General features: G+C 50.6%; 2 protein-coding genes across 3 annotated transcripts in view; both read right to left on the bottom strand.

The window, feature by feature from the left end:
* dydc2 (DPY30 domain containing 2) overlaps window positions 1-3,683 on the bottom strand; it is an 8,841-nt gene extending 5,158 nt beyond the window's left edge. Inside the window, exons 1-4 of one of the 2 annotated variants that reach the window (XM_066665348.1) lie at window positions 2,949-3,683; window positions 2,547-2,721; window positions 1,985-2,095; window positions 498-596 (exon numbers count right to left, since the gene is read on the bottom strand). In XM_066665348.1, the coding sequence (XP_066521445.1) occupies window positions 498-596; window positions 1,985-2,095; window positions 2,547-2,693 (357 nt within the window). In that variant the 5' untranslated portion in view covers window positions 2,694-2,721; window positions 2,949-3,683. The remainder of the gene's footprint in view (window positions 1-497; window positions 597-1,984; window positions 2,096-2,546; window positions 2,722-2,948) is intronic. The other variant, XM_066665349.1, reaches the window with a different exon arrangement.
* Window positions 3,684-5,358: 1,675 nt separating this feature from the next.
* LOC136692611 (pre-mRNA splicing regulator USH1G-like) overlaps window positions 5,359-20,372 on the bottom strand; it is a 33,856-nt gene continuing 18,842 nt past the window's right edge. Inside the window, exons 2-4 of the mRNA XM_066666162.1 lie at window positions 9,339-9,789; window positions 6,313-6,828; window positions 5,359-6,173 (exon numbers count right to left, since the gene is read on the bottom strand). Of these exons, the coding sequence (XP_066522259.1) occupies window positions 5,880-6,173; window positions 6,313-6,828; window positions 9,339-9,789 (1,261 nt within the window). The 3' untranslated portion in view covers window positions 5,359-5,879. The remainder of the gene's footprint in view (window positions 6,174-6,312; window positions 6,829-9,338; window positions 9,790-20,372) is intronic.

The following is a 20,372-nucleotide window of genomic DNA, read 5'->3' as shown; positions in this document are numbered from 1 at the left end:
CCCAAACACTGAAGAGTGAAATGAAAAGACCCAGACACCTCCAGCAGCAAAACAGAGAGCGTTATTCTTCCTGTTCGCTTGTTTGGACTGACACAGACTGTTTCTGTGCTGAGATTTCTCTGGCCTCTAGTGCTACTGTCTCTCTGTGATACCACATGGCAGAACTCTTACCTGTCAGAGAGATCCCTGGGAACTGTTGGAATCCTTCTGCTGCAACTGAGCTACAGTCATCAGACATCAATCTAATTCCCCGTCCCTAATTTTCCTTTTTGATTCTAGTGAGGTTCTCTCACACCTCCTCATTTCCTTATCCCTTCTTTTCCTCTGCTCTGTCTCTTAGTCCTGCATCTGTTCATCCAATGTTTTCTCAACAATCATATGTTTAAACTAGCTTTACACTACAACCATACACTGAAAAAGGTTCCAAACTCACAGCAGAACAGCAGAGAAAGAGCAGAAAAGGTCTACAGCTGTGATCGAGAGTGAGCACCACTTACCCCATCCTCCAGTACAGCCTCCAGTTTCGGAGGGTTAAACTTCCTGGGCCGCTCCTGCAGTGGAGTGGGTGGAGGAGTGGACACTACCTCCTCTCTGAACTTTAAAAAAGAAGCAAGTGATGGTTAAAACAACGGTTGTCAACAAAAAAGATGTGTCTTCCCATGAAGGGCTAAGTAACAATTCCCAGTAAAAACCGAATTTGAATCTTGCAATCTGAAATTTTGTGCCCTGTCACTAGGAGCACTATGGAGTTATACTCAAAAGCTTCAGCTTCTCAGTTGGTCCTCAGCCAAAACATTAACAAAATTAATATAATCTGCCCTTTGTAATCATTCATTCACTTGTTCATTTTCTGTAACCCTTATCCAGTTCAGGGCGGCTGTGGGACCTGGAAAAGGGTTACAGCCTACCCGGAATCACTGTGCGCACAGAGGGACCACACCCTAGAGGGAGCCCCAGTCCTTCACAGGGCACCACACACTCACACCTACGGACACTTTTGAGTCTCCAATCAATCAACCAACCAACGTGTGTTTTTGAACTGTGGGACGAAACCGGAGCACCCGGAGGAAACCCGCGCAGACACAGGGAGAACACACCACACTCCTCACAAATAGTCACCCGGAGGAAACCCGCGCAGACACAGGGAGAACACACCACACTCCTCACAAATAGTCACCCGAAGGAAACCCGCGCAGACACAGGGAGAACACACCACACTCCTCACAGACAGTCACCCGGAGGAAACCCACGCAGACACAGAGAGAACACACCACACTCCTCACAGACAGTCACCCGGAGGAAACCCACGCAGACACAGAGAGAACACACCACACTCCTCACAGACAGTCACCCGGAGGAAACCCGCGCAGACACAGGGAGAACACACCACACTCCTCACAGACAGTCACTCAGACCCTGGAGCTGTGACAGAGACACTACCTGCTGCACCACTGTGTCACCCCCTTTGTAATCTTTTGTGGTAAAAAAAACAACAAAAAAAAACAGCTGAGTACAAAACCAATGATCACTTATGACCAAAGTGAATGCATTTTTTGCTTTTACTAAGATCCAGATCCAAATTTGCAAAATTCATATTTCAATTCTAATGGCACAGGAATGACATTTCTACACATATGTGCTGTATTTTTAAGCGTATGCTCTGATTAGTCTGGTTTAACGGCATCTGAAACACTGACTAAAATCTTTATTAATACACATTTGACATTTTGGTGCTCTTCTAAATTAAAGCGTAGTGATAAATACTGTGCTGCAAAATGCGTTCTGTAAAAGTGCCTTAATGTATCGTGATGTATTTTTATGGTTTGTTTTTTTGCAAATAATACAGGGTGCTCTTAGAGTATTATGTATGAACAGAAGGTGGCATAGTTTTCAATATTTCTTTTTCCCTGCTAGGTTCCACCGCTCGCTCTCTCTCTCTCTCTCTCTCTCTCTCTCTCACACACACACACACACACACACACACCTCCTGTTCAGCTCTGAAGCGCTCCTCCTCTTCTCTCAGCTGCTTCTTGTGCAGTTCTTCCTCTCGGGCTCTCTCCCTCTCCTCTGCTAGTTGCTTCTCATAAGCAGCTTTCTGGACAAAAGACATTGACCTTTATGACCCCTGTACATCTCAGCTGTTTACAAAGTCATTACACTGAGAATTTAAGATTATTTTGGTAATTAATCTTAAGACGTATTGTTCTGTATTTATGATTATACACTGAGTAAAGACTGTGGAGCCTGGCATTTGTCGTTGGTGATATTAGATACATTTGAGCAATGAATGCAGCTCAAGAGGAAGTTTCACAAATTTTTTGAAAATCTTTCACACACCAGTCCCATGTGTGTTAGGACACAGTCCCCTGAGGAAACAGCCCACTCCACACAGACAGTGCCCAGAGGAGCAGACCCGAGACCCCGGAGCTGTGTGGCAGTGCCACCATGCTGCTCTTTTGGGTCACTTCTATATATTGTATACATTAATACTATTTAAGGATAGTTTAGTAATAATTTTACTCCACAAATGTAAAAATATGACCAACCTTCTCAGCTCTGATCATGTTTTCTCTGTATTTAAAAATCCACTGAGACAGAAACTCAATAGGATCCGCAGGTCGCTGCTCAGTGACTTCAGCCAAACCTTCAACCAGACATTTCCCCATCTTCTGCTTCAGATACTCAGAGTCCATCCTCCCCCCAAAACTCACTCATTCACCTCTGAAATAAAGGAATACAGAAAACACTCTGAAATAAACAAATACAGAGCAACGGGGAAAACCAAAACCTGAAGCTGAACTACAGTTAACTCTGCGTTAAATCTGTATCAGATTCACCACTAAATTACAAAAAGAACTGATTTTGTTCTGAGAACACTGACTTTATTCTCTTTAAAAATCTACTACTGTTTCTCTTTTAAATTCGTACGCTATTGTCCGGATACTCACGTTTTAAACGGGTCTGTGGGTTTGTTCCGCTGGAGCCGAGAAGAGAAAAATGTCTTTCTGTGTAAATTGTCAGTGTAAAAACTGAAATAAATCCTGTTTCTACATTTACCCAACGCTAATGCAGCTAATGCTAATGTTTCCCATCTCCATAGCAACTGTGGGCAGCGCTGTAAAACTTCCCCAGGCGATAGAAACTGAGACTAGTGTTCCGGGTTCCTAGAAAGGCCTTAAATGACACGATATTATGGTCACCTCGGTCAGTGTGTACCACGGCCTAGAAAAGTACCCAGCCGGCACCACTTAGTGGGCTCCACATGGTTTGAACACAATTCAAGTTGGGACTGGATTCTGAGTGGGTATGGACTTTTTAGTGGGATCCTGGTGGGGGCAGCTCGGCCAGCCCCTACGTTTACCCCATCCCTGACCCTGCAGGGCATCCATATGTGGGTCAACATTCAACCAGTGGACAGGACTTGCTGGGACCCTGGGCTGCCTATTTAGGACCCACAAGGGTGTGGCTGGGTATAAAACACTCCAGCACTGAGCTGTGGAACTGTACTCTCTGGAGTGATGGTGTTCAGTCCAGTACCTTTGGGATGAGTTAGTGTGGAGCTTGTGATTCAGAACTAATCACATCCAACATCAGCACCTGACCTCACTAATGTTTACACAGCGTAATGCCATAAAATCATCACAGCAACAACTAGCATGAAGCCTTCTTTATGAGATGGATTTGCAAGACGAAAAATGACTCACTTTAATATTATTATTATTTTTTATTTGTTAAATGTTGGCATTTCATTTATCCTTAGTGGCAGCACATATGTAACATTTAAAAATAAATAAATAAATAAATAATGTGGATCTCACCAAGTTAAAGTGACAAATGGAATAAACAAATGACAGCTCGTTAACAGAGGAAGAGGCTTCCCTTTTTGAGCTCTTGTAACTTTGGGCTGTGCGTTACTTTCATAGTATTTCAACATCTTCACAGGAATATCATACATAGATAGATAGATAAATAGATAGACAGACAGATAGATAGACAGATACATAGATAGATAGATAGATAGATAGAAATGTTGAGGCAGCATTTGGCTTTTAATTTTCCGTAAATAAGAAAATTATTTTATCATTATCTTTGTTATCATCTCCAGACATGCACTACTTATGAATAATGGCACAATAATTATACTCAAAAATGAACAAATATGTACATACTCTATATGTCATAATGTATTAATAAATACAGGTAAAACATCCATCCATCCATTATCTGTAACCCTTATCCAGTTCAGGGTCGCGGTGGGTCCAGAGCCTACCTCGAATCATTGGACGCAAGGCAGGAACACACCCTGGAGGGGGCGCCAGTCCTTCATAGGGCAACACACACACACTCACACATTCACTCACACACTCACACCTATGGACACATTTGACTTGCCAATCCACCTACCAACGTGTGTTTTTTAGACTGTGGGAGGAAACCCACACAGACACAGGGAGAACACACCACACTCCTCACAGACAGTCACCCGGAGGAAACCCACGCAGACACAGAGAGAACACACCACACTCCTCACAGACAGTCACCTGGAGGAAACCCACGCAGACACAGGGAGAACACACCACACTCCTCACAGACAGTCACCCGGAGGAATCCCACACAGACACAGAGAGAACACACCACACTCCTCACAGACAGTCACCCGGAGGAAACCCACGCAGACACAGGGAGAACACACCACACTCCTCACAGACAGTCACCTGGAGGAAACCCACACAGACACAGGGAGAACACACCACACTCCTCACAGACAGTCACCTGGAGGAAACCCACGCAGACACAGGGAGAACACACCACACTCCTCACAGACAGTCACCCGGAGGAAACCCACGCAGACACAGAGAGAACACACCACACTCCTCACAGACAGTCACCAGGAAGAAACCCACGCAGACACAGGGAGAACACACCACACTCCTCACAGACAGTCACCCGGAGGAAACCCACGCAGACACAGAGAGAACACACCACACTCCTCACAGACAGTCACCCGGAGGAAACCCACGCAGACACAGGGAGAACACACCACACTCCTCACAGACAGTCACCCGGAAGAAACCCACGCAGACACAGGGAGAACACACCACACTCCTCACAGACAGTCACCCAGAGGAAACCCACGCAGACACAGAGAGAACACACCACACTCCTCACAGACAGTCACCCGGAGGAAACCCACGCAGACACAGGGAGAACACACCACACTCCTCACAGACAGTCACCCGGAAGAAACCCACGCAGACACAGGGAGAACACACCACACTCCTCACAGACAGTCACCCAGAGGAAACCCACGCAGACACAGAGAGAACACACCACACTCCTCACAGACAGTCACCCGGAGGAAACCCACGCAGACACAGGGAGAACACACCACACTCCTCACAGACAGTCACCCGGAAGAAACCCACGCAGACACAGGGAGAACACACCACACTCCTCACAGACAGTCACCCGGAGCGGGACTCGAACCCACAACCTCCAGGCCCCTGGAGCTGCGTGATTGCGACACTACCTGCTGCGCCACCGTGCCGCCCAAAGATAAAACAAACAAACAAATAAACAATTTTCTCTACAGAGAATAGATCCTAACACCAAAGAAGCTGTTAATAAACACATGGTAAACAGTACACTTCTGAAGAACTGTGCAGAAATTGTTGTGAAATACAGCACATTCAGTCATTCATCGGATGCTTTGATCCAGAGCGACAAACAAACCATGCAAACAGTGGAGGTCAAAGCTAAACGCAGAACAACAAAATACAGCTATAACACTGATCATTCTATCATTCTGTAGCTATTGTGAAATACAGTGCTTTCTCGTCCCTCAGGAGCCATGGCTGAAGTGCAGTTCAGCTGTTCCCTCAGAGTGTGGTGTCCTGCATGGCCCTAGCTCTCTGCAGCGTGTGACTGCGGCGGATGCAGGCCTCCAGCAGTTTTTTGCGAGGTCCAAGAGGGATGCTGATGCTGCTCAGGTCGAGCTCAGAGCACATCAGCAGAGCGTCCAGATCTATCCGCTCATTTAGGAAAACACTCAGCAGGTCGCCGAGGCCCTGAGAGGCCAGGAACACCTCCAGAGCAGCTGAGGATGGCTGCAAATCCTCCTCCTCATCATCTTCCTCCTCTATACCGAGGTCACCCTCCTCCCATGGCAAGTCCTGGAGGACACACACACACAAACACATGTATCTACATCATTCTCCTGCTCACCAACCGGTTCTATTGCTACAAAGCACCTAACTGGACAGGGTTTTGTGATGACAGTGGGCAGCCCCCAGGGCCGATGTGCAGCTGTACCTGTAGGGTCCTGTCCTGAAGGCTGTTTGTGCTGTCCGTACTCTCCAAGTCCAGACTGGGAGATCTGGGAGGAAGCCTCCCTCGTAAGTGTACGTTTGGGGCCCGTGCCACAGGCTCACTACCCGCCACACTGTAGGAATCCTCTCGACCCAGTCTCAGCATTCCCTCACTGCCGTAATTCCTCCTGAACACCAGCGTTCCCAGACCTGGACGGGAGAAGAGGGAATCTCTCCCAGAATCTTCACTGATCTCAGAAAAGGCGGCTTCATACAGCCCAGGGTCACTCAGGACTCGAGAAACGGTGTCCACGTCGTTGTCGTGATCGTGGGAGAACATATTTCGTACGTGGAGCCTGTTGGGCTTCAGGAACATCACGTCGTTCCCCAGCTGCAGACCGGAGAGAGAGCGGATGCTCTTCCGGCCGTCCTCTGAGATTTTAAAGGTCCCATCACTCTGCTTCTTCTTCTCCAGGCGCTTCTGGATCTTTCTCCTGCCTTTGGATGTGGAGTTTAGCCCCTGAGGAGGGATTCAAGTCAACAGTGAATGAATACACAGTGATATGAAGTGTGAATACCCCTGTTTTGTCAGTGCGCTGGGTCTGAAAGGATGTGGAGCTGTCCCAATGGCCGTTGCTGAGAAAAAGAAATAGATAAAAAAGAAGCTCAGGTGTTTTCTGTGAAGGTGTGTTTTTGAGCGTGTACCTGTGTGTAGTAGGCTGTGTGCAACTGTGTGTACCTGTGTGTAGGTTGTGTGTACATGTGTAGTAGTAGGTTGTGTGTACCTGTGTGTAGGCTGTGTACCTGTGTGTAAGTTGTGTGTACATATGTAGTAGTAGGTTGTGTGTAGGCTGTGTGTACCTGTGTGTAAGTTGTGTGTACATGTGTAGTAGTAGGCTGTGCGTACCTGTGTGTAGGCTGTGTGTACCTGTGTGTACAGGTGTAGTAGTAGGCTGTGTGTAACTGTGTGTATCTGTGTGTACCTGTGGGTATCTGTATGTACCTGTGTGTAGGTTGTGTGTACATGTGTGTAGGTTGTGTTTACATGTGTGTAGGCTGTGTGTACCTATGTGTACCTGTGTGTAGGCTGTGTGTACCTGTGTGTACCTGTGTGTAGGCTGTGTGTACCTATGTGTACCTGTGTGTAGGATGTGTGTACCTGTGTGTAGGCTGTGTGTACCTGTGTGTAGGATGTGTGTACCTGTGTGTACCTGTGTGTAGGATGTGTGTACCTGTGTGTAGACTGTGTGTACCTGTGTGTAGACTGTGTGTACCTGTGTGTAGGCTGTGTGTACCTATGTGTACCTGTGTGTACCTGTGTGTAGGCTGTGTGTACCTATGTGTACCTGTGTGTAGGATGTGTGTACCTGTGTGTAGGCTGTGTGTACCTGTGTGTAGGATGTGTGTACCTGTGTGTACCTGTGTGTACCTGTGTGTAGGATGTGTGTACCTGTGTGTAGACTGTGTGTACCTGTGTGTAGACTGTGTGTAGGCTGTGTGTACCTATGTGTACCTGTGTGTACCTGTGTGTAGGCTGTGTGTACCTATGTGTACCTGTGTGTAGGATGTGTGTACCTGTGTGTAGGCTGTGTGTACCTGTGTGTAGGATGTGTGTACCTGTGTGTACCTGTGTGTAGGATGTGTGTACCTGTGTGTACCTGTGTGTAGGATGTGTGTACCTGTGTGTAGACTGTGTGTACCTGTGTGTAGACTGTGTGTACCTGTGTGTAGGCTATGTGTACCTGTGTGTAGGACGTGTGTACCTGTGTGTACCTGTGTGTATCTGTGTGTACCTGTGGGTATCTGTATGTACCTGTGTGTAGGTTGTGTGTACATGTGTGTAGGTTGTGTTTACATGTGTGTAGGCTGTGTGTACCTATGTGTACCTGTGTGTAGGCTGTGTGTACCTATGTGTACCTGTGTGTAGGATGTGTGTACCTGTGTGTAGGCTGTGTGTACCTGTGTGTAGGCTGTGTGTACCTGTGTGTAGGCTGTGTGTACCTGTGTGTAGGCTGTGTGTACCTGTGTGTAGACTGTGTGTACCTGTGTGTGGGCTATGTGTACCTGTGTGTAGGATGTGTGTACCTGTGTGTAGACTGTGTGTACCTGTGTGTAGGCTATGTGTACCTGTGTGTAGGATGTGTGTACCTGTGTGTAGACTGTGTGTACCTGTGTGTAGGCTATGTGTACCTGTGTGTAGGCTATGTGTACCTGTGTGTAGGCTGTGTGTACCTGTGTGTAGGCTATGTGTACCTGTGTGTAGGATGTGTGTACCTGTGTGTAGGATGTGTGTACCTGTGTGTAGACTGTGTGTACCTGTGTGTAGGCTATGTGTACCTGTGTGTAGGATGTGTGTACCTGTGTGTAGACTGTGTGTACCTGTGTGTAGGCTATGTGTACCTGTGTGTAGGCTGTGTGTACCTGTGTGTAGGCTGTGTGTACCTGTGTGTAGGCTGTGTGTACCTGTGTGTAGGCTGTGTGTACCTGTGTGTAGGCTGTGTGTACCTGTGTGTAGGCTGTGTGTACCTGTGTGTAGGATGTGTGTACCTGTGTGTAGGATGTGTGTACCTGTGTGTAGACTGTGTGTACCTGTGTGTAGGCTATGTGTACCTGTGTGTAGGATGTGTGTACCTGTGTGTAGGCTATGTGTACCTGTGTGTAGGCTGTGTGTACCTGTGTGTAGGCTGTGTGTACCTGTGTGTAGGCTGTGTGTACCTGTGTGTAGGCTATGTGTACCTGTGTGTAGGATGTGTGTACCTGTGTGTAGACTGTGTGTACCTGTGTGTAGGCTATGTGTACCTGTGTGTAGGATGTGTGTACCTGTGTGTAGACTGTGTGTACCTGTGTGTAGGCTATGTGTACCTGTGTGTAGGCTGTGTGTACCTGTGTGTAGGCTGTGTGTACCTGTGTGTAGGCTGTGTGTACCTGTGTGTAGGCTATGTGTACCTGTGTGTAGGCTGTGTGTACCTGTGTGTAGGCTGTGTGTACCTGTGTGTAGGCTGTGTGTACCTGTGTGTAGGATGTTTGTACCTGTGTGTAGGTGATGCTGGAGTTGATGGTGCTGAACTGTGGTATCTTCCTGCTCACGGTGCTGCTGTAGCTGGACAGACTGACCGTGTCAGACATATCAGACGCAGCTGCTTCTCTGAGAAACTGTTTCTCCATGCGCTGCTGGTGTTTATGCTGCAGCTCAGAACACTCTTTGATGCGACGCTCAGCGTTACGAAAGGCTCGGTCCTTCAGCTTGCTGACCACTTTGGGGTTCATGGTGATCTGTTTGGCCGCGACAGTGTCCAGATACCGCACACAGTCCATGTGTCCTCTCATCGCGGCCATGTCCAGGGGAGTGTGGTAATCGTTGTCCAGGCACCACACATTGGCTCCGAATGACACCAGGAAAGACAGACAGTTCAGGTGACCATTAGCTGCAGCCAGGTGCAGAGCTGTGTTTCCCCAGATGTCACACTTATCCGGATCTCCACTGGGAGCACAAGGAAATGCATTAACCATCAAACAGAAACATTTAAAAACACTTTTCAATTTTGTTATGTTGGTTACTTATAAATCATTTAACCCCTCCATGGCCAGACACATACACTAGTGCACTAGGGGCAATGAACTAAGCACCATCCCTAGCGCCTGGGGATCAGTTGGGAGTTGGGTGCTTTCTCTAGGATGTTGAGGGAGGAGACAGCACTGTAACCTCACTCTCCCCTGTCCCCAGTTTTCTGCCAGTCGTGGGGATTGAACCGGCGTTCTGTTCCCACGCCCACTTTTCTAACAATTAGGCCTTTTCTCATCAAGCTGCTGTACTCTAAAGGTCAGAGAAGCAGGCTTGGGACCAGAAAGTCTCTGGTTTGCTGCCCTGGACCTGCAGGAAACACAGCAGTGGAGGGAGTTAAAGAAAAATGTGTGTGTGTGTGTGTGTGTGTGTGTTAGGGGGTGGGCGTGTGTTTAAATGTGTGGTGAGGTGTTAATGTAACCTGACCCTCACACGTTCAATCATGATACACCTGCACTCACTGCGATCACATTACAGATCACTAAGCACACACACACACACACACACACACACACACACTACATATGATGTAATACACTCTTACCTCCACAAGACAAAAGTTTGGGACCCCCCCCCCCCGTTTTATGAAATGCTCCACCTTTTAAAACACCACTTATAACATTTATATACACTTCATAGACACTACTTATAAAAGCATAATGATTGTGCCTCTGAAAAAGACCTTATAAGTAGCAGTGGTTTCCAGCTTCACGGCTACAGCCTGCGGATCTGCAGCGGCCGAGGAGAAGCTGTGAAAGCTCTGTCTGTGGGAGTAGGTGGAGGGTTTGAGTGAGCTATGAATGTTCAAACAACCGTTTCAGTTGTAAAACCACACAGTGTTTGAGGAGCAAATGTTCTGGAAGAGAGGAGACGGACTGATTCCCACTTTACAACACAGAGAGAGATTCATGGTGAACTCTGACCTCATTTGGTATTATTTATTAATCTCCACAGTGTGTGCTCGACTAAAAGGGGCTTATAAAACCTCAGTGGAGGGCTATTAATCTATAAATCTACACTGTCACTGTCATAAAACTGTCACTGAATATGTGTGCTCTTTATACTGACCTTCTTACACACACACACACACACAGTCCAATTACCTCTTCACCATATGCCAGATGGAGTTAAACACTCAGTAAAATGATATGTTTGTTAATAAACATAAATATTTTTAAGTAGATAAGATATGAGCTCAAACCAGCCATCGAGGCTCCACAGAGAGAGAGAGCGAGAGAGAGAGAGAGAGAGAGAGAGAGAGAGAGAGAGAGAGAGAGAGAGAGAGAGAGAGAGGCAGAGCGAGAGAGAGAGGAGAGAGATAGAGAAAGAGGAGAGAGATAGAGAGAGAGAGAGAGGAGAGAGAGACAGAGTGAGAGAGAGAGAGACAGAGAGAGAGAGAGGAGAGAGAGAGAAAGCAAGAGAGAGAGAGGAGAGTGAGAGAGAGCGAGAGAGAGAGAGGAGAGAGACAGAGCGAGAGAGAGAGAAAGAGAGAGAGCGAGCGAGAGAGAGAAGAGAGATAGAGAAAGAGGAGAGAGATAGAGAGAGGGAGATAGAGCGAGAGAGAGAGAGGGAGACAGCGAGAGAGGAGAGAGATAGAGAGAGTGAGAGAGAGAGACAAAGCAAGAGAGAGGAGAGTGAGAGAGAGACAGAGAGAGAGAGAGAGAGAGAGGAGAGAGACAGAGCGAGAGAGACAGAGCGAGAGAGACAGAGGAGAGAGAGAGAGAGAGAGAGGAGAGAGAGAGAGAGGAGAGAGAAAGAAAGATAGAAAGAGAGAGAGAGAGAAAGAGAGTGAGAGTGAGAGACAAGTAAGTCCAGCTCCAGCTGAATTTACATCTCTGACCCACACCGTGGTTCTGAAAGGATGTGGAATCAGGGGAAAAACAAAACAACTTTAACGAGTGAACACTGGAGGTGTGCAGAAATATCCAAGAAGATGCTTTTTTAAAAACACAGAGACAAATAACAATATAACAACAAAACACAAGCAACAAAAATACAAGCAAAATCACACACACACACACACACGCTGGAGCCAAGACTGTCTGAAAGCCACCCATTGCCTCATGCTCCTCGACACACAGCAGTCCCTCTGCACTAATAAATATATCCTGTGCTTTTGTTCTTTATTAACCCTACAATGTCATTGTTATACTACAGTATTTACCTATTACTGCATTATTACATCTGTCCTGACAGGTCTGAGCCTGCACCTCTCACCCATTCTGAGGGTTTGGATATAAAACATAACATGGGAAACAACTCAGATCGCTATAAAATATCTGTGCTTTTATCTTAAAGCTGTACTTTCCCCACTTCTCTCCACACACTGTGCCCCGAGTCTGAACACTGGCTTCTCTGACATTCCTTCTGAATATTAACAGGGAGGTTGACTCTCTGCAGCCGCAACAGACTCTACTCTTCTGAGACATTAGTGTGACTGTTACTGTGAAGATTTGATGGCATTCAGCCACAGGAACATGTGCTGACACAGGACGGTCAGTTCTCCAACACATACCCCACTCCTACTCATACCAAAGGAACCAGATGTAGTTCCATCACCCCAGAGAACACCGTTCCACTGTTCCCCAGTCTGGTGTTTCGTTTTGAAAAGCGTCTGTGTTTAAGTGCATCATTTAAAAAGTGGAATAGAAAATTTGAAGTAAACAAATATTTAGTCAAAGTATTTACTAAAGCTTTGAACTTTGCTTTTATAACAGAACTGTTTAGTGCTGAAGTAATTCTGAGAGAATCAGTAAAGTACTGAACACTAAACATTCTCCTCACGTAATTACAGAGGTTCATTCATTCATTCATTGTCTGTAACCCTTATCCAGTTCAGGGTCGCGGTGGGTCCAGAGCCTACCTGGAATCATTGGGTGCAAGGCGGGAACACACCCTGGAGGGGGCGCCAGTCCTTCACAGGGCAACACAGACACACACACACACCTACGAACAATTTTGAGTCGCCAATCCACCTACCAACGTGTGTTTTTGGACTGTGGGAGGAAAACGGAGCACCCGGAGGAAACCCACGCGGACACAGGGAGAACACACCACACTCCTCACAGCCAGTCACCCGGAGGAAACCCACGCGGACACAGGGAGAACAAACCACACTCCTCACAGACAGTCACTTGGAGGAAACCAACGCAGACACAGGGAAAACACACCACACTCCTCACAGACAGTCACCCGGAGGAAACCCACGCAGACACAGGGAGAACACACCACACTCCTCACAGACAGTCACCCGAAGGAAACCCACGCAGACACAGGGAGAACACACCACACTCCTCACAGACAGTCACCCAGAGGAAACCCACACAGACACAGGGAGAACACACCACACTCCTCACAGACAGTCACCCGGAGGAAACCCACGCGGACACAGGGAGAACACACCACACTCCTCACAGACAGTCACCCGAAGGAAACCCACGCAGACACAGGGAGAACACACCACACTCCTCACAGACACTCACCCAGAGGAAACCCACGCAGACACAGAGAGATCACACCACACTCCTCACGGACAGTCACCCAGAGGAAACCCACGCAGACACAGGGAGAACACACCACACTCCTCACAGACACTCACCCAGAGGAAACCCACGCAGACAAAGAGAGATCACACCACAAACCTCACGGACAGTCACCCAGAGGAAACCCACGCAGACACAGGGAGAACACACCACACTCCTCACAGACAGTCACCCGGAGGAAACCCACGCAGACACAGAGAGAACACACCAACTCCTCACGGACAGTCACCCGGAGGAAACCCACGCAGACACAGAGAGAACACACCAACTCCTCACGGACAGTCACCCGGAGGAAACCCACGCAGACACAGAGAGAACACACCAACTCCTCACAGACAGTCACCCAGAGGAAACCCACACAGACACAGAGAGAACACACCAACTCCTCAGAGACAGTCACCCGGAGGAAACCCACGCAGACACAGAGAGAACACACCAACTCCTCACAGACAGTCACCCGGAGGAAACCCACGCAGACACAGAGAGAACACACCAACTCCTCACGGACAGTCACCCGGAGGAAACCCACGCAGACACAGAGAGAACACACCAACTCCTCACAGACAGTCACCCGGAGGAAACCCACGCAGACACAGAGAGAACACACCAACTCCTCACAGACAGTCACCCGGAGGAAACCCACGCAGACACAGACAGAACACACCAACTCCTCACAGACAGCCACCCTGAGGAAACCCACGCAGACACAGAGAGAACACACCACACTCCTCATGGACAGTCACCCGGAGGAAACCCACACAGACACAGAGAGAACACACCACACTCCTCACGGACAGTCACCCGGAGGAAACCCACGCAGACACAGAGAGAACACACCAACTCCTCACGGACAGTCACCCGGAGGAAACCCACGCAGACACAGAGAGAACACACCACACTCCTCACGGACAGTCACCCGGAGGAAACCCACGCAGACACAGAGAGAACACACCACACTCCTCACGAACAGTCACCCGGAGGAAACCCACGCAGACACAGAGATAACACACCAACTCCTCACGGACAGTCACCCGGAGGAAACCCACGCAGACACAGGGAGAATACAACACACTCCTCACAGACAGTCACTTGGAGGAAACCCACGCAGACACAGAGAGAACACACCACACTCCTCACGGACAGTCACCCGGAGGAAACCCACACAGACACAGAGAGACCTCACCAACTCCTCACAGACAGTCACCCGGAGGAAACCCATGCAGACACAGAGAGAACACACCACACTCCTCACAGACAGTCACCCGGAGGAAACCCACGCGGACACAGGGAGAACACACCACACTCCTCACAGACAGTCACCCGGAGGAAACCCACGCGGACACAGAGAGAACACACCAACTCCTCACGGACAGTCACCCGGAGGAAACCCACGCAGACACAGAGAGAACACACCACACTCCTCACAGACAGTCACCCGGAGGAAACCCACGCGGACACAGAGAGAACACACCAACTCCTCACGGACAGTCACCCGGAGGAAACCCACGCAGACACAGAGAGAACACACCACACTCCTCACAGACAGTCACCAGAAGGAAACCAACGCAGACACAGGGAGAACAAACCACACTCCTCACAGACACTCACCCAGAGGAAACCCACGCAGACACAGAGAGATCACACCACACTCCTCACGGACAGTCACCCAGAGGAAACCCACGCAGACACAGGGAGAACACACCACACTCCTCACAGACAGTCACTTGGAGGAAACCCACGCAGACACAGAGAGAACACACCACACTCCTCACGGACAGTCACCCGGAGGAAACCCACGCAGACACAGAGAGAACACACCAACTCCTCACGGACAGTCACCCGGAGGAAACCCACGCAGACACAGAGAGAACACACCAACTCCTCACGGACAGTCACCCGGAGGAAACCCACGCAGGCACAGAGAGAACACACCAACTCCTCACAGACAGTCACCCAGAGGAAACCCACGCAGACACAGAGAGAACACACCACACTCCTCACGGACAGTCACCCGGAGGAAACCCACGCAGACACAGAGATAACACACCAACTCCTCACGGACAGTCACCCGGAGGAAACCCACGCAGACACAGAGAGAACACACCACACTCCTCACGGACAGTCACCCGGAGGAAACCCACGCAGACACAGAGAGAACACACCACACTCCTCACGAACAGTCACCCGGAGGAAACCCACGCAGACACAGAGATAACACACCAACTCCTCACGGACAGTCACCCGGAGGAAACCCACGCAGACACAGGGACAACACACCACACTACTCACAGACAGTCACCCGGAGGAAACCCACGCAGACACAGGGAGAACACACCACACTCCTCACAGACAGTCACCCGAAGGAAACCCATGCAGACACAGGGAGAACACACCACACTCCTCACAGACAGTCACCCAGAGGAAACCCACACAGACACAGGGAGAACACACCACACTCCTCACAGACAGTCACCCGGAGGAAACCCACGCGGACACAGGAAGAACACACCACACTCCTCACAGACAGTCACCCGAAGGAAACCCACGCAGACACAGGGAGAACACACCACACTCCTCACAGACACTCACCCAGAGGAAACCCACGCAGACACAGAGAGATCACACCACACTCCTCACGGACAGTCACCCAGAGGAAACCCACGCAGACACAGGGAGAACACACCACACTCCTCACAGACACTCACCCAGAGGAAACCCACGCAGACACAGAGAGAACACACCAACTCCTCACGGACAGTCACCCGGAGGAAACCCACGCAGACACAGAGAGAACACACCAACTCCTCACGGACAGTCACCCGGAGGAAACCCACGCAGACACAGGGACAACACACCACACTACTCACAGACAGTCACCCGGAGGAAACCCACGCAGACACAGGGAGAACACACCACACTCCTCACAGACAGTCACCCGAAGGAAACCCACGCAGACACAGGGAGAACACACCACACTCCTCACAGACAGTCACCCAGAGGAAACCCACACAGACACAGGGAGAACACACCACACTCCTCACAGACAGTCACCCGAAGGAAACCCACGCAGACACAGGGAGAACACACCACACTCCTCACAGACACTCACCCAGAGGAAACCCACGCAGACACAGAGAGATCACACCACACTCCTCACGGACAGTCACCCAGAGGAAACCCACGCAGACACAGGGAGAACACACCACACTCCTCACAGACACTCACCCAGAGGAAACCCACGCAGACACAGAGAGATCACACCACACTCCTCACGGACAGTCACCCAGAGGAAACCCACGCAGACACAGGGAGAACACACCACACTCCTCACAGACAGTCACCCGGAGGAAACCCACGCAGACACAGAGAGAACACACCAACTCCTCACGGACAGTCACCCGGAGGAAACCCACGCAGACACAGAGAGAACACACCAACTCCTCACAGACAGTCACCCGGAGGAAACCCACACAGACACAGAGAGAACACACCACACTCCTCACAGACAGTCACCCGGAGGAAACCCACGCAGACACAGGGAGAACACACCACACTCCTCACAGACAGTCACCCGGAGGAAACCCACGCAGACACAGGGAGAACACACCAACTCCTCACGGACAGTCACCCGGAGGAAACCCACGCAGACACAGAGAGAACACACCAACTCCTCACAGACAGTCACCCAGAGGAAACCCACTCAGACACAGAGAGAACACACCACACTCCTCACGGACAGTCACCCGGAGGAAACCCACGCAGACACAGAGAGAACACACCAACTCCTCACGGACAGTCACCCGGAGGAAACCCACGCAGACACAGAGAGAACACACCACACTCCTCACGGACAGTCACCCGGAGGAAACCCACGCAGACACAGAGAGAACACACCACACTCCTCACGAACAGTCACCCGGAGGAACCCCACGCAGACACAGAGATAACACACCAACTCCTCACGGACAGTCACCCGGAGGAAACCCACGCAGACACAGGGACAACACACCACACTACTCACAGACAGTCACCCGGAGGAAACCCACGCAGACACAGGGAGAACACACCACACTCCTCACAGACAGTCACCCGAAGGAAACCCACGCAGACACAGGGAGAACACACCACACTCCTCACAGACAGTCACCCAGAGGAAACCCACACAGACACAGGGAGAACACACCACACTCCTCACAGACAGTCACCCGGATGAAACCCACGCGGACACAGGGAGAACACACCACACTCCTCACAGACAGTCACCCGAAGGAAACCCACGCAGACACAGGGAGAACACACCACACTCCTCACAGACACTCACCCAGAGGAAACCCACGCAGACACAGAGAGATCACACCACACTCCTCACGGACAGTCACCCAGAGGAAACCCACGCAGACACAGGGAGAATACAACACACTCCTCACAGACAGTCACTTGGAGGAAACCCACGCAGACACAGAGAGAACACACCACACTCCTCACGGACAGTCACCCGGAGGAAACCCACACAGACCTCACCAACTCCTCACAGACAGTCACCCGGAGGAAACCCATGCAGACACAGAGAGAACACACCACACTCCTCACAGACAGTCACCCGGAGGAAACCCACGCGGACACAGGGAGAACACACCACACTCCTCACAGACAGTCACCCGGAGGAAACCCACGCGGACACAGAGAGAACACACCAACTCCTCACGGACAGTCACCCGGAGGAAACCCACGCAGACACAGAGAGAACACACCACACTCCTCACAGACAGTCACCCGGAGGAAACCCACGCGGACACAGAGAGAACACACCAACTCCTCACGGACAGTCACCCGGAGGAAACCCACGCAGACACAGAGAGAACACACCACACTCCTCACAGACAGTCACCAGAAGGAAACCAACGCAGACACAGGGAGAACAAACCACACTCCTCACAGACACTCACCCAGAGGAAACCCACGCAGACACAGAGAGATCACACCACACTCCTCACGGACAGTCACCCAGAGGAAACCCACGCAGACACAGGGAGAACACACCACACTCCTCACAGACAGTCACTTGGAGGAAACCCACGCAGACACAGAGAGAACACACCACACTCCTCACGGACAGTCACCCGGAGGAAACCCACGCAGACACAGAGAGAACACACCAACTCCTCACGGACAGTCACCCGGAGGAAACCCACGCAGACACAGAGAGAACACACCAACTCCTCACGGACAGTCACCCGGAGGAAACCCACGCAGACACAGAGAGAACACACCAACTCCTCACAGACAGTCACCCAGAGGAAACCCACGCAGACACAGAGAGAACACACCACACTCCTCACGGACAGTCACCCGGAGGAAACCCACGCAGACACAGAGATAACACACCAACTCCTCACGGACAGTCACCCGGAGGAAACCCACGCAGACACAGAGAGAACACACCACACTCCTCACGGACAGTCACCCGGAGGAAACCCACGCAGACACAGAGAGAACACACCACACTCCTCACGAACAGTCACCCGGAGGAAACCCACGCAGACACAGAGATAACACACCAACTCCTCACGGACAGTCACCCGGAGGAAACCCACGCAGACACAGGGACAACACACCACACTACTCACAGACAGTCACCCGGAGGAAACCCACGCAGACACAGGGAGAACACACCACACTCCTCACAGACAGTCACCCGAAGGAAACCCATGCAGACACAGGGAGAACACACCACACTCCTCACAGACAGTCACCCAGAGGAAACCCACACAGACACAGGGAGAACACACCACACTCCTCACAGACAGTCACCCGGAGGAAACCCACGCGGACACAGGAAGAACACACCACACTCCTCACAGACAGTCACCCGAAGGAAACCCACGCAGACACAGGGAGAACACACCACACTCCTCACAGACACTCACCCAGAGGAAACCCACGCAGACACAGAGAGATCACACCACACTCCTCACGGACAGTCACCCAGAGGAAACCCACGCAGACACAGGGAGAACACACCACACTCCTCACAGACACTCACCCAGAGGAAACCCACGCAGACACAGAGAGAACACACCAACTCCTCACGGACAGTCACCCGGAGGAAACCCACGCAGACACAGAGAGAACACACCAACTCCTCACGGACAGTCACCCGGAGGAAACCCACGCAGACACAGGGACAACACACCACACTACTCACAGACAGTCACCCGGAGGAAACCCACGCAGACACAGGGAGAACACACCACACTCCTCACAGACAGTCACCCGAAGGAAACCCACGCAGACACAGGGAGAACACACCACACTCCTCACAGACAGTCACCCAGAGGAAACCCACACAGACACAGGGAGAACACACCACACTCCTCACAGACAGTCACCCGAAGGAAACCCACGCAGACACAGGGAGAACACACCACACTCCTCACAGACACTCACCCAGAGGAAACCCACGCAGACACAGAGAGATCACACCACACTCCTCACGGACAGTCACCCAGAGGAAACCCACGCAGACACAGGGAGAACACACCACACTCCTCACAGACACTCACCCAGAGGAAACCCACGCAGACACAGAGAGATCACACCACACTCCTCACGGACAGTCACCCAGAGGAAACCCACGCAGACACAGGGAGAACACACCACACTCCTCACAGACAGTCACCCGGAGGAAACCCACGCAGACACAGAGAGAACACACCAACTCCTCACGGACAGTCACCCGGAGGAAACCCACGCAGACACAGAGAGAACACACCAACTCCTCACAGACAGTCACCCGGAGGAAACCCACACAGACACAGAGAGAACACACCACACTCCTCACAGACAGTCACCCGGAGGAAACCCACGCAGACACAGGGAGAACACACCACACTCCTCACAGACAGTCACCCGGAGGAAACCCACGCAGACACAGGGAGAACACACCAACTCCTCACGGAC

This window comes from Hoplias malabaricus, chromosome 3 (assembly GCF_029633855.1).
Source record: "Hoplias malabaricus isolate fHopMal1 chromosome 3, fHopMal1.hap1, whole genome shotgun sequence".
Classification (NCBI taxonomy): domain Eukaryota; kingdom Metazoa; phylum Chordata; class Actinopteri; order Characiformes; family Erythrinidae; genus Hoplias; species Hoplias malabaricus.
This window is presented reverse-complemented; position numbering and strand designations above follow the sequence as displayed.